The 15676-nt window shown below is 48.0% G+C and overlaps 1 protein-coding gene across 1 annotated transcript; it reads left to right on the top strand.

Moving 5' to 3' along the window:
- Positions 1 to 11584: 11584 nt before the first annotated feature.
- On the top strand, positions 11585 to 13393 carry LOC307119557 (general transcription factor II-I repeat domain-containing protein 2-like; the record flags this gene model as incomplete). The annotated part of the gene is made up of 1 exon (XM_079805899.1): positions 11585 to 13393. One exon carries the CDS (start codon positions 11585 to 11587, stop codon positions 13391 to 13393), a length of 1809 nt encoding a protein of 602 aa, XP_079662025.1.
- Positions 13394 to 15676: the final 2283 nt, after the last annotated feature.

The following is a 15676-nucleotide window of genomic DNA, read 5'->3' on the forward strand; positions in this document are numbered from 1 at the left end:
CGCCCAGGGCTGGATTTGATATTTCTGACGTGAAGATTCCTCTGATCTAACACTGTAAACTGAGTTTATGACTCCATTTCATTGATAATTACCTGTGATTGGGTTGTAGGCGTTCCCTATGTTTGTGAAGACGTTCTTGTAGGTAAGTGTGATCTCAGTGGTAAAAGGACCAGTAAATCCATCACCAGATTGCACCAGTGAAGCGGAAAAAGCAATCTCTCTGTCTGTTGTTGAAAACATAAGCAATATTTGATATTATATTATATATTACTGTATTACACTGAGAATGGATTCACTGAATTTAAAATCATTTAAGCACTTTCACCTATATTCTCCTTCCTCAACTCCTCCACTTGACTCTTGATTTCTGTGAAGGAATAAAGATTCTGTTAAATGACATTTACACTGATTATTGTACAACCCCAAATCAGAAAAAGTTGGGACAGTATGGAAAACGCAAAAAAAAGAAAAAAAAGAAGTGATTTCTAAATTTACTTTGACTTGTATTTCATTGCAGACAATATGAACACAAAATATTTCATGTTTTGTCTGGTCAACTTCATGTCATTTGTAAATATGCATCCTTTCCTGTCATTCAGACCGGCAACACATTTCAAAAAAAGTTGGGACAGGAGCAATTTAGGGCTAGTAATGAGGTAAAATGGTTAAATAATGATGTGATTTGAAACAGGTGATGTCAACAGGTGATTGTAATTATGATTTGGTACAAAAGCAGCATCCAAGAAAGGTCTAATCCTTTAGGAGCAAAGATGGGCCGAGGATCGCCAGTTTGCCAACAAATACGTGAGAAAATTATTGAAATGTTTAAAAACAATGTTCCTCAAAGAAAGATAGGAAGAGATTTGGATATTTCACATTCAACAGTGAATAACATAATTAAAAGATTCAAGGAATCTGGAGGAATTTCAGTGCATAAAGGACAAGGGCGCAAGCCTAAGCTAAACAACCGTGATCTCCGATCCCTCAGGCGGCACTGCATCAAGAATCGTCATTCATCTATAAGCGATATCACCACATGGGCTCAGGACTACTTTGGCAAACCTTTGTCAAGTACCACAATACGTAGTTACATCCACAAATGGCAGTTAAAACTGTACTGTGCCAAAAGGAAGCCCTATGTTAACAGTGTCCAGAAGCGCCGTCGACTTCTCTGGGCTCGGAGGCATCTGGGATGGACCATCACACAGTGGAAACGTGTACTGTGCTCAGATGAATCAGTATTTCAGGTATTTTTTGGGAGGAATTTGCTTCGGACCAAATAAGAAAAGGATCATCCAGACTGTTACCAGCAACAAGTCCAAAAGCCAGGGTCTGTCATGGTATGGGGTTGTGTCAGTGCCCTTGACAAAAGGTAACTTGCACTTCTGTGAAGTCACCATTAATGCTGAAAAGTACATAGAGATTTTGGAGCATAATATGCTGCCTTCAAGAAGACATCTTTTCCAGGGACGTCCATGCATATTTCAACAAGACAATGCAAAACCACATTCTGCACACATTACAAAGTCCTGGCTGCGGAGGAAGAGGGTACGGGTACTTGACTGGCCTGCCTGCAGTCCCGACCTGTCTCCAATAGAGAATGTGTGGCGCATTTTGAAGCGCAAAATGCGACAACGAAGACCCCGTACTGTTGCCCACCTTAAGACTTTTTTGCAGGAAGAATGGGACAAAATTACACCTGAAACACTTCATCACTTGGTGTCTTCAGTCCCTAAACGTCTTTTAAGTGTTGTGAAAAGGAATGGCAACATTACAAAGTGGTAAATGTTTTACTGTCCCAACTTTTTTTTTAAATGTGTTGCAGGTCTGAATGACAGGAAAGGATGCATATTTACAAATGACATGAAGTTGACCAGACAAAACATGAAATATTTTGTGTTCATATTGTCTGCAATGAAATACAAGTCAAAGTAAATTTAGAAATCACTTTTTTTTTATTTACGTTTTCCATACTGTCCCAACTTTTTCTGATTTGGGGTTGTAATAGATAACAGTTTACACAGCATACACTCAACTTTACACTGACATTTACACTATGCAATGTATTGCATTGGTGTTTTACTTTGAGGATCACTGATAAAAGAGTGAATGTTTTGGTGAGATACCATCATTTTTCTTGTTCATCTCATCCCTCAGTCGTGTCTCTAAAGCTCTGATGTTTTCTTTCTGCTCTGTGACTGTGGCGGTCAGTTCTCTCAGTGACGCATAGATGTCAGGGAATCCCAGATGGCAGTATTGTTGGCTGCCCGTTGAAGCTTCAGCTCTCAAAGTGTCTGTTTGAGGTGGATTCTGTCTTCTGTCCTCAGAGCTGAGCTGTTGACTGATCTCTTTCTCATTGAGTCCTCCATCGACCTGTTTTTGAACGACAAACACAAAGGTTTCCAACAGCAGCAGTAAACACACTAAACCCTTCATTCTTCACTGATGTTTGTCTCCAGCTATTGCTCTGTCATCCCCACAGCCTCTCATGTGCCTTTTTTAGTATCCTGATTTACTGTCTTTTGTACATGATTCATATTGCTCCAGATAAAAAAGTTAATTGTTAATCATAATCAAAGGAATGTTCCAGGTTCAGTAGATGTTTATCTCTATTCACAACACTATGTTTGTGGCACTATGTTGATCTCAACAGAAAATTATTGACTCATCTCTGTTAAAAAACAATTTATCAGCGGTTGGCAACCTTATAGCATGTGAAGGGAAAAGTCCCTTTCGGCCGTGTGAATGGATTGTCTGATCTGTGCAATAGCACAGGTTAAAATCTCACACTTTAATAGTATTTATAGCAACTAACTTAATAAAACAGGCTGTGTGACTATGATGGATGATTACCTCAAAAGCTGTACGTCCATATGTAAGTTTGAGTAACTATTTAAATTAAATACATTAGCTATTGTCAAGTGGCAGTGATTATCTCTCCATGTGCCAATGTTGGCAACCTCTTATATAGATGGTCAACCTCTGATTTAGACGTCACACCACTCTCTGTTATCCATGTGCATATCTTACAACAGTCACCAGGTTTACTAGCTGTATGTTATGACAAAAAATACACAGACATAATTAGCAAGTGATGTTCCCGTATTTAATCTTTTAGCCTTGTGTCTATCCTAATGAAACAGTGTGTATTTTAATATTTTGGCCCATTTACATTGAGTGTAAGTGCCTGACAATTTTTCTAATTAAAGAAGGAGTTAAAGGGATAGTTCACCCTAAATTGAAAATTCTGTCATCATTTACTCACCCTCAAGTTGTTTTGTTCCAAACTTGTATGAATTTCTTTCTTCTGCTGAACATAAAAGACGATATTTTGAAGAATATGGGGAACTAAACAGTTGATGGACCCTATTGACTTCCATAGTATGGAAAAAAATAGGGTCCATCAACTGTTTAGTTACCGACATTCTTCACAATATATCTTCTTCTGTGTTCAGCAGAAGAAAAAAAAAAATATATATAACTAGTCTGATTTGAGGGGGAATCAGAAGGCCAAATCCTATATGTATATGAATGCTGGGATAGTGTTGGATTCCTATACTGGGACATGTTCCGGGCGAGTTCATCTGACGTCAGCTAGTTCACGGATGTAGCATTAAGCTTTGTAAACATGCTAAAGGTGCAATAACAGAAACAATAACTATAAAGTCCTTCCCAAATCAGAAACCGTGGGTGGACAGAACAATCCGTGCTGCAAAAAACAAACGTACTGCTGCATACAACGCGGGTCTCTTGTCAGGGAACATGACAAAGCATCGCGCTATGCTCTCCGACGCGCAGTAAGAGCTGCCAAACTCCATTACAGGGAACGAGTGGAGTCTCATTTTCAACTAATTGACCATTTGTGCCTTTGGAACTAAATCATCTACAGAGGTGAGAGCTTATCCGTTGCTGGTTGACGAGTTAAACACTTTCTACGCCCGCTTTGATTGCAACTGCAGCAGCACGACTCAGTCGATTAGCGTGTCAGAAAGATACAGTCAGTACAGCAACAATTATGCGATAACTGACTCGAAGGACGAGGTTCGGAGGGCCCTAAAGCGTGTGGACGTCAGGAAAGCTGCTGGGTCCAAAGGTATTTTGGGTCGTTTTCGGAGGTCCTGCACTGATCAGCTGGCTGGTCTGTTTACTAACATCTTCAATGAGTCCCTTGCTACCTTTGTAGTCCCCACCTCCTTCAAAAAAATCTACCATCATCCCTGTGCCAAAGAACAATAAACCCTCTTGCCTAAATGACTATCGTCCAGTTGCTCTCACGTCTGTAGTCATGAAGATCTCTGAGAGACTTGTTAAAACATTTGCTCCTCCATCCCTGATTCTTTGGACCCTCTTCAGTTTATCTATCATCCCAATAGGTCTACTGAGGATGCCATCTCACACGTCCTGCGCTCTTCCCTCACGCACATTGACAGCAAAAATGGGAAATATGTAAGGCTGCTATTCATTGACTATAGCTCTGCTTTCAACACAATAGTTCCCATTAAGCTAACCTCCAAACTCCTGGATCTTGGCCTGAATTCTTCACTCTGCAATTGGATTGAAGCCAGGACAACTGTCTCTCTCAACTGATTGCGAACTTCAGGAAGAGACCGCAGTGAACCTACTCCCCTCTCATGATCAGCAGGACCCCTGTGAAGAGGGTGAGCAGCTTCAGGTACCTCGTGTGAACATCTCTGAGGACCTGGCTTGGTCTTCATGCCTTCAAACCAGGTGAAGAAAGCTAGGCAAAGACTGTACCAACTGCGCCAGCTGAGGAAATTCAGGGTTTCACCAGAAATCCTGAAAACTTTCAATTCAGGGGCCATAGAAAGTGTACTTGAAAACAAGTGTGGTATGGGAACAGCTCCAGCCAAAATTGCAAAGCCCTGCAGAGAGTGGTGCGCCTAGCTGAGCGCATCTCAGGGTCTCCTCTCCTGTCTCTGTAGGACATCTATCTCAAACGCTGCAAAAGCAGAGCTGCTAAAATCATCAAGGACTCCAATCACCCTGGTAACTGTCTCTTCACCCTGCTGTCATCTGGTAAGCGCTTCCGTAGCCTGATGGCCAAAACTGAGAGACATGGGAGGAGCTTCTTCCCCCAGGCCATCAGACTCCTAAACTCAGTGTCTTAATCAATCACATGACTTCACTTAATAATCAATAAGAATTTCAATATTCTGACATTGTCACTTGCACTGCACTTCTGTTCCCTTTCGTTCAGTCACTACGACGTAACGTTAGTGACTAACGAATGGGGGTTTCGCTTAGAAGCCTATCAACTTTGAGTTTAGAGAAAACGCCCAATGGCGTGCCAATGCCATGGGGCATGCGGAATTTGCATACGTAACTCCGCCTCACTGCGTGAGTATATAAGGAAGTACAAGGCAATCTCGCATTATGTTTCTGCTTTCGGAGCCAAGAGTACCTACCTCTTCACTCCTACAGCCTTCTGAGACTCTGTCAGCTTCTTCGAGACGAGCAGCTTTCCAGTCGGTGTTGGTGTGACGGCGCGTTCCAGTGATCGCATACTTCCTGCCTGCTGATCTGTGCAGTGGTCCGCCTGACAGCTGGTGTGTGTTTCCCTGGGCGCTTCGGCATCGACTGCAAAAGTTTCCTCTCACAAAAAGAGCTTGCACGTGACACGTCCTTTTCAGGATGTTTCGTCCGTGCACTTCTGGGTGCGGTAGATCCCTTTTTTCTTTCGACGGGCATGAGCGCTGCGTGACGTGTTTGGGCTTTCAGCACGCTCAGGCAGCGCTTGTGGATGACTCATGTTCCCTCTGCGGGAACCTGACCATCTCGGTGCTTCGATCAAGACTCCGTGAGTTTCGTGCTGATGCCGGAACGAGAGTCCCCTCTGCCACCCCCCAATCTGCGGTCTCCCCCGGAGGCGGCACTTTGGCTGGTGGCCAGGGTGATCTGAGGGTGACGGTGTGGAACAAAGCTCCGACGCTAGTTCCTCGGCCCACACCCCCCTCTCAAGCACCTGACCCGGCCCGTGCTCAGGCGTCTACATCGGGGCCGGCTCCTGCTGTCCCGACTGTGGCGCTTGGCACGGCGGAAGAGGAAGTGATGTCTATCGCCGCATCACAAGGTGGGCTGGAGTCATCTGAGGATGATGATTCGGCTGTGCTGCCACCTTCGGGTGCGCCAGCATTGCCCGAGTCGGACCCAGAATTGACAGCCATGCTGTCTCGGGCCGCCGCAGCGCTTGGACTGGAGTGGAACCCTCCGCCTCAGCCCGAGCGTTCGCGGTTGGATGATTGGTTTTTGGGGGCGGCGCGCCCGGACACCCGTCCGGCCGCTCCTCCAATACCTTTCTTCCCCGAGGTGCATGAAGAGGTCGCGCGTTCCTGGAAGTCCCCGTTGTCTTCCCGTGAACGTTTGGCGAACTCTTCCGCCTTCACCTCCCTCGATGGAGCCGCGGCTCATGGGTACACTGGGGTCCCCCCAGTCGAACGTTCTGTTGCGATGCAACTGTGTCCACAGAGCGCTTCGTCCTGGCGTGGTGACCCAAAGCACCCCTCCAAAGCCTGTAGGTTTTCCTCATCCCTGGTGGCGAAGTCCTATAGAGCTGCGGGGCAGGCCGCCGCTTCTTTGCATACCATGGCAACTCTTCAGGCTTACCAAGCCAAGTTGCTGTGTGATATGCACGAGGGGGGGGCTGATCCAGGACTCAGCAATGAGTTGCGTGCCGCCACCGACCTCGCTCTCCGGGCGACGAAGGTGACCGCACGCTCCCTGGGTCAGGTGATGTCCACAAATGTGGTCCAGGAGCGACACCTATGGCTCACCCTGGCCGATATGCGCGACGCTGAGCGAACCCGTTTCCTCAACGCCCCCATATCCCAGGATGGGCTATTCGGCGGAACGGTCGAGAGCTTCGCCCAACAGTTCTCGGCCGCTCAGAAGCAGACTGAGGCTATAAAACATATCCTGCCCCGGCGGTCAGCTGCTGCCTCCACCCAACCGCCCGCGCAGGTGCCTCAGCCTGCTCGCCGCCGAGGACGCCCTCCTGCGGCTCCCTCTACCTCTGCGCCATCCAAGCATCAGCCTCCACCCGGGCCGCGCAGAGGCAGCCGCAGGAAGGCGTCCCCGTCCGCTCCAGCCCCGCAGCCCGCGAAGAAACGCCAGGCTAAGCGGAGCTCCTGATGCGGACGGCTCAGGGATGGGCAGTTCTTTCCAGGAGACGGCGGCAGGGCCGCTCCTTCCCCCGGTGGAGGGCCGGGGGAGAATCTTTTGTTCAGCTGCTGGCCCCCGGGTCAGCAGCACCCTAATGTGGTTAAAGAAAGAACTGACAATCCCATCCCTGAGCCCCCAGAGATCGGTGACGGCAGTGTGCGCCACCCTCGGGTCTCGCCACTCTCGTCCCTCTCTGTCGCCAGCCCCCTGGCAGAGCAGACCCCAGCGGAACGCGAGTCCTTCCCTGGTCTCCTCTGTCAGGGCGCAGCCGGTAACCGTGCCCCGACCCCGGGACGCCCAACAGCCTCCCCTGTCCGGGCCGGTAACGCTGCCTCGCTGCCCCACCCAGGGTACGTCTGCCGTCCGTATGACCCCGTTGGTGCAGTCTCTGGAAGCTTGGCTTCAGCTTCCGGGGCTGTCCCGCTGGGTTGCCCGGACCGTCAGGCTCGGCTACGCGATTCAGTTCGCGCAGGCTCCTCCCCGTTACAGGGGAGTCCGCTATACCGTGACCGGGGCCCATGCCCCCGTCATGCGTGCGGAGATTGCCACTCTACTGGCGAAGGGTGCGATCAAGCCTGTCCCTCCAGCCGAAATGAGGTCGGGGTTCTACAGCCCCTACTTCATTGTACCCAAGAAAACCGGTGGGTTACGACCAATCCTGGACCTTCGCATCTTGAACCGATCCCTTCACCGGCTTCCGTTCAGGATGTTGACTGCGAAACGCCTTTTCCAATGCGTTCGTCCTCACGATTGGTTTGCAGCGATCGACCTGAAGGACGCCTACTTCCATGTCTCCATCCTTCCTCGACACAGACCGTTCCTACGGTTTGCTTTCGAGGGGCGGGCATATCAGTACGCGGTTCTCCCATTCGGGCTATCTCTGTCCCCTCGCGTCTTCACGAAGATCGCCGAGGCAGCCCTTGCGCCCCTTCGGCAGCACGGGGTTCATATCCTGAACTACCTCGACGACTGGCTCATACTGGGCCACTCTCGAGAGCAGGTTTGCGGACACAGAGATCTGGTTCTCCACCACTTAGCCCGTCTGGGCCTTCGGGTCAACTGGGAAAAGAGCAAACTTTGCCCCGTGCAGAGGATCTCTTTTCTCGGTATGGAGATCGACTCGGTCGCCATGTACGCGCAGCTTTCGAGCGAGCGCGCGCAGTCTCTGCTGACTTGCCTCCGTCAAATCGAGAGCAAGAGTGCGGTTCCACTGAAACTATTTCAGAGGCTCCTGGGGCATATGGCATCAGCAGCCGCGGTAACGCCGCTCGGATTGCTTCATATGAGACCGCTTCAGCACTGGCTTCGCGATCGAGTCCCGAGATGGGCATGGCAGTCTGGCACGCTCCGGATCCAAGTGACTCGGGCCTGCTTACAGACGCTCACCCCGTGGTCGAACCTCAGTTTTCTTCGGGCCGGTGTGCCCTTAGAACGAGTTTCCAGGCATGTTGTCGTATCGACGGATGCCTCTGCCACGGGCTGGGGTGCCATGTGCAATGGACAAGCAGCCGCGGGCTCCTGGACAGGACCCCAGCGCCTCCTGCATGTCAATTGCCTCGAGTTGCTGGCAGTACGGTTTGCCCTGCACCGCTTCCGAGCGCTGCTGAGGGACCAACATGTGCTTGTCCGGACAGACAACACGGCCGTAGTAGCGTACATCAACCACCAGGGCGGTCTACGCTCCCGCCGTATGTCTCAACTCGCCCGCCATCTCATTCTATGGAGTCAGAAGCGCCTGAGGTCCCTTCATCCTGTCCATATTCCGGGAGTCCTGAACCACGCAGCCGACGAGCTCTCGCGGTTTCGGCCTCTCCCGAGAGAATGGTGACTCCATCCACAGACGGTTCAGCCGATTTGGGAACAGTTCAACGACGCACAGGTAGATCTGTTTGCCTCCCATGACTCTTCCCACTGCAGCCTGTACTATGCACTGGCGCACAGCTGGCCGCGGGGCCTACGCAAATATGCGTTCCCCCCAGTGAGCCTACTCGCACAGCTCCTGTGCAAGATCAGGGAGGACAAGGAGCAGGTCCTTTTGGTCGCCCCGTACTGGCACGGCCGGACCTGGTTCCCCAAACTCGTACTCCTTGCGACAGCCCCTCCCTGGCCTATTCCTCTGAGACCGGACCTCCTTACTCAGAGACGGGGCACCCTATGGCACCCGCGTCCCAACCTCTGGAACCTCCACGTGTGGCTCCTAGACGGGACGCGGCAGGTTTGAGTGGCCTACCACCTACGGTGGTCGCCACCATCACTTCCGCTAGGGCAGAGTCCACTCGGCATGCCTATGCGTTGAAGTGGAACCTCTTCGTCACCTGGTGCTCTTCCCGCCAAGAAGACCCCTGGAAATGCCCGATCGGGTCCGTGCTTGAGTTTCTCCAAGAGGGGCTGGAGCGAAGGCTGTCTCCCTCCACCCTCAAAGTATATGTGGCCGCAATATCTGCCCACCACGATCTCTTGGAGAGCAAAAAGGTAAGTCAGCACGACCTGGTCATCAGGTTCCTGAGGGGAGCCAGGAGACTGAATCCTCCTCGCTCTCCTCTCGTACCCTCTTGGGACCTCGCAGTAGTGTTAACTGCTCTGCAGAGACCTCCCTTTGAGCCTTTGCGGTCGGTTGATATTAAGTTCCTGTCTATGAAGACGGCTCTGCTGACCGCATTGGCCTCAGTTAAGAGGGTCGGGGACCTGCAGGCATTTTCGGTTGACAAAGCGTGCCTGGAATTCGGGCCGGCTAACTCTCACGTGATCCTGAGACCCCGGCCTGGATATGTGCCCAAGGTTCCCACCCCTCCGTTTAAGGACCAGGTGGTGAACCTGCAAGCGCTGCCTTTGGAGGAGGCAGACCCAGCCTTGGCATTGCTCTGTCCAGTACGCGCCCTCCGCGCCTACGTAGACATGACGCAGTGTTTCAGGACCTCAGACCAGCTCTTTGTCTGTTATGGTGGAGAGCGGAAGGGAAGTGCTCTCTCAAAGCAAAGGCTGTCTCACTGGATAGTGGACACCATTGCTTTGGCTTACCAGCAGCAAGGTCGACCATGTCCCCTTGGTGTGAAGGCACACTCCACCCGGAGTGTGGCCTCCTCTTGGGCTCTAGCGCATGGCGCCTTGCTAGCAGACATCTGCAGAGCTGCACGCTGGGCGACACCCAACACATTCGCCAGATTCTACAATCTCCGAGTGGAGCCAGTGTCCGACTATGTACTCGCCCCCCCGAGGGGCCGGTGATGGGCCAGGCTCAGGTGTCTTCGCTTGCTCGCCACTCCACTCCTCGGACTGGATACGTGCGATATTTCCTCAGGTGAGCTCCCCGAGAGCCCTGAGCTCCTCCAGCACTGTTGACGCCGACATCAGTTCTGTCTGCCCTTTCGAGCCCAGACCCTCATGTCCGGCCAGGTGCCCCATGTGCATGGTTCCCTCCGGCGACCCCCACATGTGTATTTCACCGTAAGTCTCCGCAGTGAGCGGGTTTCTTCCCTTGGCGTGTCCCCGCCACCCCTAGGGTTAAAAATCCACCTTCGGCTGGTACCCTAGATATCTTCCATATGCAGCCCTTAGCGGGTCATATGTGTCTCTTAAGTCGTCTCGGTCACGGATGTAACCCTCGTTCCCTGAGGAGGGAACGGAGACGTAACGTCCCCTTGCCACTTCAGCTGTGCTACCTGGAACGCAGGAGTTCAGTCTTGGCTCCTCAAGCAGGTAACATAATGCGATATTGCCTCGTACTTCCTTATATACTCACGCAGTGAGGCGGAGTTACGTATGCAAATTCCGCATGCCCCATGGCATTGGCACGCCATTGGGCGTTTTCTCTAAACTCGAAGTTGATAGGCTTCTAAGCGAAACCCCCATTCGTTTGTCACTAACGTTACGTCTCCGTTCCCTCCTCAGGGAACGAGGGTTACATCCGTAACCGAGACGTTCTCTTGGTTTCTTGTTACTACTATGTAGCAACCTGTTGTAGAACCTGTTTGCACATTCTTGTTTTACTTAAATATGTATTAAGTCTACAGTTCCTGTTTTACATTTCACTGCTGGTTGTATATTCTGTATATAACTGTGCATGTGACAAATAAAAATCTTGAGTCTATTTTAAGTTATTCCATTCAGTGGTTGCTGAGTAATTTATTATTTTTTTCACCGGCAGTACACTTTGGGTTAACCCAGACATGGGCAAACTACGGCCCGCGGGCCACATACGGCCCGTTAGGCTTTTTAATCCGGCCCGCCGAACTTGTCCAAATTATAGTAAAAATTCCTTTTTTTCCCCTTTCCCTGCAATGCCCACGTTTCCCCAATAGATGGCGCACTCAAAACACATTGACCGTTATTGGAGTGGCGCGTATTTCTCTTTATTTCACTTTAATTTTCACTTTGTTTCACGTCACCATTAAGCCCTTCTGTGAAAATGAGCGGACCAAAGAGAAGGAAAGTGGACAGCGAATGCCGAGTGTTTAATAAGGAGTGGACAACAAAATACTTCTTCACTGAAGTCCGATCAACGGCTGTATGTCTGATATGCCAAGAAGCTGTTGCGGTTTTCAAAGAGTATAATATCAGCCGTCACTTTGCCACGAAGCATGCAAACTATGCTAGCAAGCAGTCAACACAAGAACGGGCGGCTACTGCTCAGAGGTTGGCAGCTAATTTACAGAGTCAACAGAACTTTTTTCACCGACAAACTGCAATTCAAGAGTCAAGTACCGAGGCAAGTTATTTGCTGGCATTCAAATTAGCAAAGGCTAGCAAGCCTTTCTCCGAAGGCGAGTTTTTGAAAGAGTGCATGGTAGAGACAGCAGGTCTCTTGTGTCCGGAGAGCAAAGCCAAGTTTGAAAAAATCAGTTTAGCACGCAGGACAGTGACTCGCCGCGTGGAACTGATTGACGAAGATATAGTCAGCGAGTTAAACAAAAAGGCGGAGTCCTTTAAGTTATATTCACTAGCACTGGATGAAAGTAACGACATAAAAGACACTGCTCAGCTCCTAATTTTTATCCGAGGGATTAACGAAAGTTTTGAGATAACGGAGGAGCTTTTGAGCATGGAATCACTGAAAGGGAAAACGCGAGGAGAGGACTTATATGAACAGGTGTCTGCTGTCATCGAGAGAATGAAGCTACCTTGGAATAAACTTGCCAATGTCACCACGGATGGATCGCCAAATTTAACTGGAAAAAACATCGGGCTGCTGAAAAGAATCCAGGATAAAGTGAAAGAAGAAAACCCTGACCAGGATGTTATTTTACTTCACTGCATCATTCATCAGGAGTCTCTGTGTAAGTCTGTATTGCAGCTTAATCACGTCGTGGATCCAGTTGTAAAACTTGTTAACTTCATACGAGCAAGGGGACTTAATCATCGTCAGTTCATTACGTTCCTGGAAGAAACTAATGCGGATCACCAGGACCTACTTTACCACTCTCGCGTCCGCTGGTTAAGTTTGGGGAAAGTGTTTCAACGAGTCTGGGAGCTCAAAGACGAGATTCGCTCATTTTTTTATTTAATGAGGAAATCCGAAGAATTCCCTGAGCTGAGCGACACAAACTGGCTTTGTGACTTTGCGTTTGCTGTGGACATATTTTCACACATGAATGAGCTGAACGTGAAGCTACAGGGGAAAGATCAGTTTGCGCACGACATGTACACAAATGTGAGAGCCTTCAAATCCAAGCTGGTTTTATTCTCCAGGCAAATGTCAAACAAATCTTTCGCACATTTCCCCACACTAGCCGTGCAGAAAGAGGCCGCCCGAAATGCGAAGAAATACTGCAAATCACTGGACGATCTGCACAGAGAATTTTGCCGTCGGTTCTGTGATTTTGAAAAAATTGACAAGTCACTTCAACTGGTGTCCTGTCCCCTGTCACAAGACCCCGAATCAGCACCGCAGGAGCTGCAATTGGAACTGATCGATCTTCAGTCTGACTCCGTCTCAAAGGAGAAGTTCAAGTCTCTTAAACTGAATGACTTTTACGCTTCACTTAACGAGACCGCGTTTCCAAACCTCCGGAGGACGGCGCAGAAGATGCTGGTGTTGTTTGGCTCGACATACGTGTGTGAGCAGACGTTTAGCGTCATGAAAATCAACAAAGCCCATCACAGATCCAAGTTAACTGACCAACACCTCAGATCTGTCCTGAGAATTGCCACAACAAAACTAACTCCAGACTTTGATGCACTGGCAAAAAAGGGAGACCAACAACACTGTTCCCACTGAAATGATGAGTTTTTCTGCTGTGTTATGAAAAAATGCATATGGAAAGTTTGGAAGTGCGTCTTTTAATTAAGAGCAATGCGCATTTACGCACAGCAGCGGTACAGTAGCTTAATTAACACGCCGCACATCGCTCTTAATTTAAATTAAAATTTTCAGCTGCAGGTAGGATATTTAATACAGCCTATGTCTGTGTGCTTGGCAACGATACACGTGTACTGTTTGCGCGTGAAGGCGAGGGCGTCCGTGGCGAGTTTGTAGAGCGCGCGGTCAGGACAATCCATCCATGATTTTGCGGAGTTTAACACAAGTAGATATTATTGAGCTTGAGTATTTCGTTGTGTAATAATATGTTTTGAATGTTGAAAGTGATTCCATTTTTCAATAAATGTTAATTTCTTTAACTTTGCACCTTCGATTGAAACTTATTAAAAACAGACGCAATCTTGATAAATCACAGTGCGTATGTTATTTTAATCTATTTACATTTCTTCCTCCCAGTATCTGCGAAATAGTATGTAAATGCCATATCTTGCATATTCCTTGAGACAAATTTATTAACTGATAAGGGCTATTTTTCACATTTGAAAGACAGTTAATAAATTGGGTTGTAGTGTTCTTACTGTGCTATGAGGTTTGCACACACTACATTTAATGCTTTAGTATATCCGGCCCAAACACTCCCTCCAAATGCTCCTGGCCCGGCCCCTCTGTCAAATTTTAGAACCCATTGTGGCCCGCGAGTCAAAAAGTTTGCCCACCCCTGGGTTAACCTGATTTACAAATTTTCCTGTTCAAGAATGCCCTAGATTTTGGGAAACTGGGCTAATGCACTTATGATAAAGTTTGCAATAACTTTGTTATGGTGTCATAATGTGAGCTGTTGTTTTACGGTGTGTACTTTGATCACCTTTTATGGAACACCTTTAACCTTATTATGTATTATTCTCAGGTTCGGAATATGTTGCTCAAACTCTTAAACACTATAAATCAAACCTTCTGTAGAATTACAGTTTTTGTAATCCATTACATTTCTTTTAATTGGTTACTTTTCTTTTTATAATGAACAAAAATGTAGAGGCAAATAAAACTTCATCATTAAATTATTAAATAACACTAAGGACAATAATCCCACTTTGAATCAAAGGTGTAGTCAGCTCTGGGCTGCTTGTCTCCAGTGATTTTACTTTTACACATTTGGCAGATGCTTTAATCCAAAGCAATTTACATTACATTACAATTCAATTTAAATTTATTTGAACATCACATTTTACAATGCACATCAGCTTTACATAACACAGAGAAGAAAATATAAAGAAAAGAAAATAGTCTTTTAAAACACAATCAGCCAAAGGGAAAAACCTTAATATATTTACAAAATGAATCATTAGTATTTTTCTATCTTGAGTTGTTGTTGTCAGCATTAGCAATGAAAATAAATGTGTGTAAGTATCATTTGGTAAAGTAACCTAATGTACTATCTACACTCACCTAAAGGATTATTAGGAACACCATACTAATACTGTGTTTGACCCCCTTTTGCCTTCAGAACTGCCTTAATTCTACGTGGCATTGATTCAACAAGGTGCTGAAAGCATTCTTTAGAAATGTTGGCCCATATTGATAGGAGAGCATCTTGCAGTTGATGGAGATTTGTGGGATGCACATCCAGGGCACGAAGCTCCCGTTCCACCACATCCCAAAGATGCTCTATTGGGTTGAGATCTGGTGACTGTGGGGGCCATTTTAGTACAGTGAATTCATTGTCATGTTCAAGAAACCAATTTGAAATGATTCAAGCTTTGTGACATGGTGCATTATCCTGCTGGAAGTAGCCATCAGATGATGGGTACATGGTGGTCATAAAGGGATGGACATGGTCAGAAACAATGCTCAGGTAGGCCGTGGCATTTAAACCATGCCCAATTGACACTAAGGGGCCTAAAGTGTGCCAAGAAAACATCCCCCACACCATTACACCACCACCACCAGCCTGCACAGTGGTAACAAGGCATGATGGATCCATGTTCTCGTTCTGTTTACGCCAAATTCGGACTCTACCATCTGAATGTCTCAACAGAAATCGAGACTCATCAGACCAGGCAACATTTTTCCAGTCTTCAACTGTCCAATTTTGGTGAGCTCGTGCAAATTGTAGCATCTTTTTCCTATTTGTAGTGGAGATCAGTGGTACCGGTCGGGTCCTCTGCTGTTGTAGCCCATCCGCCTCAAGGTTGTGCGTGTTGTGGCTTCACAAATGCTTTGCTGCATACCTCGATTGTAACG

Source organism: Gobio gobio (genome assembly GCF_949357685.1).
Source record: "Gobio gobio genome assembly, chromosome: 23".
Taxonomy (NCBI): Eukaryota; Metazoa; Chordata; class Actinopteri; order Cypriniformes; family Gobionidae; genus Gobio; species Gobio gobio.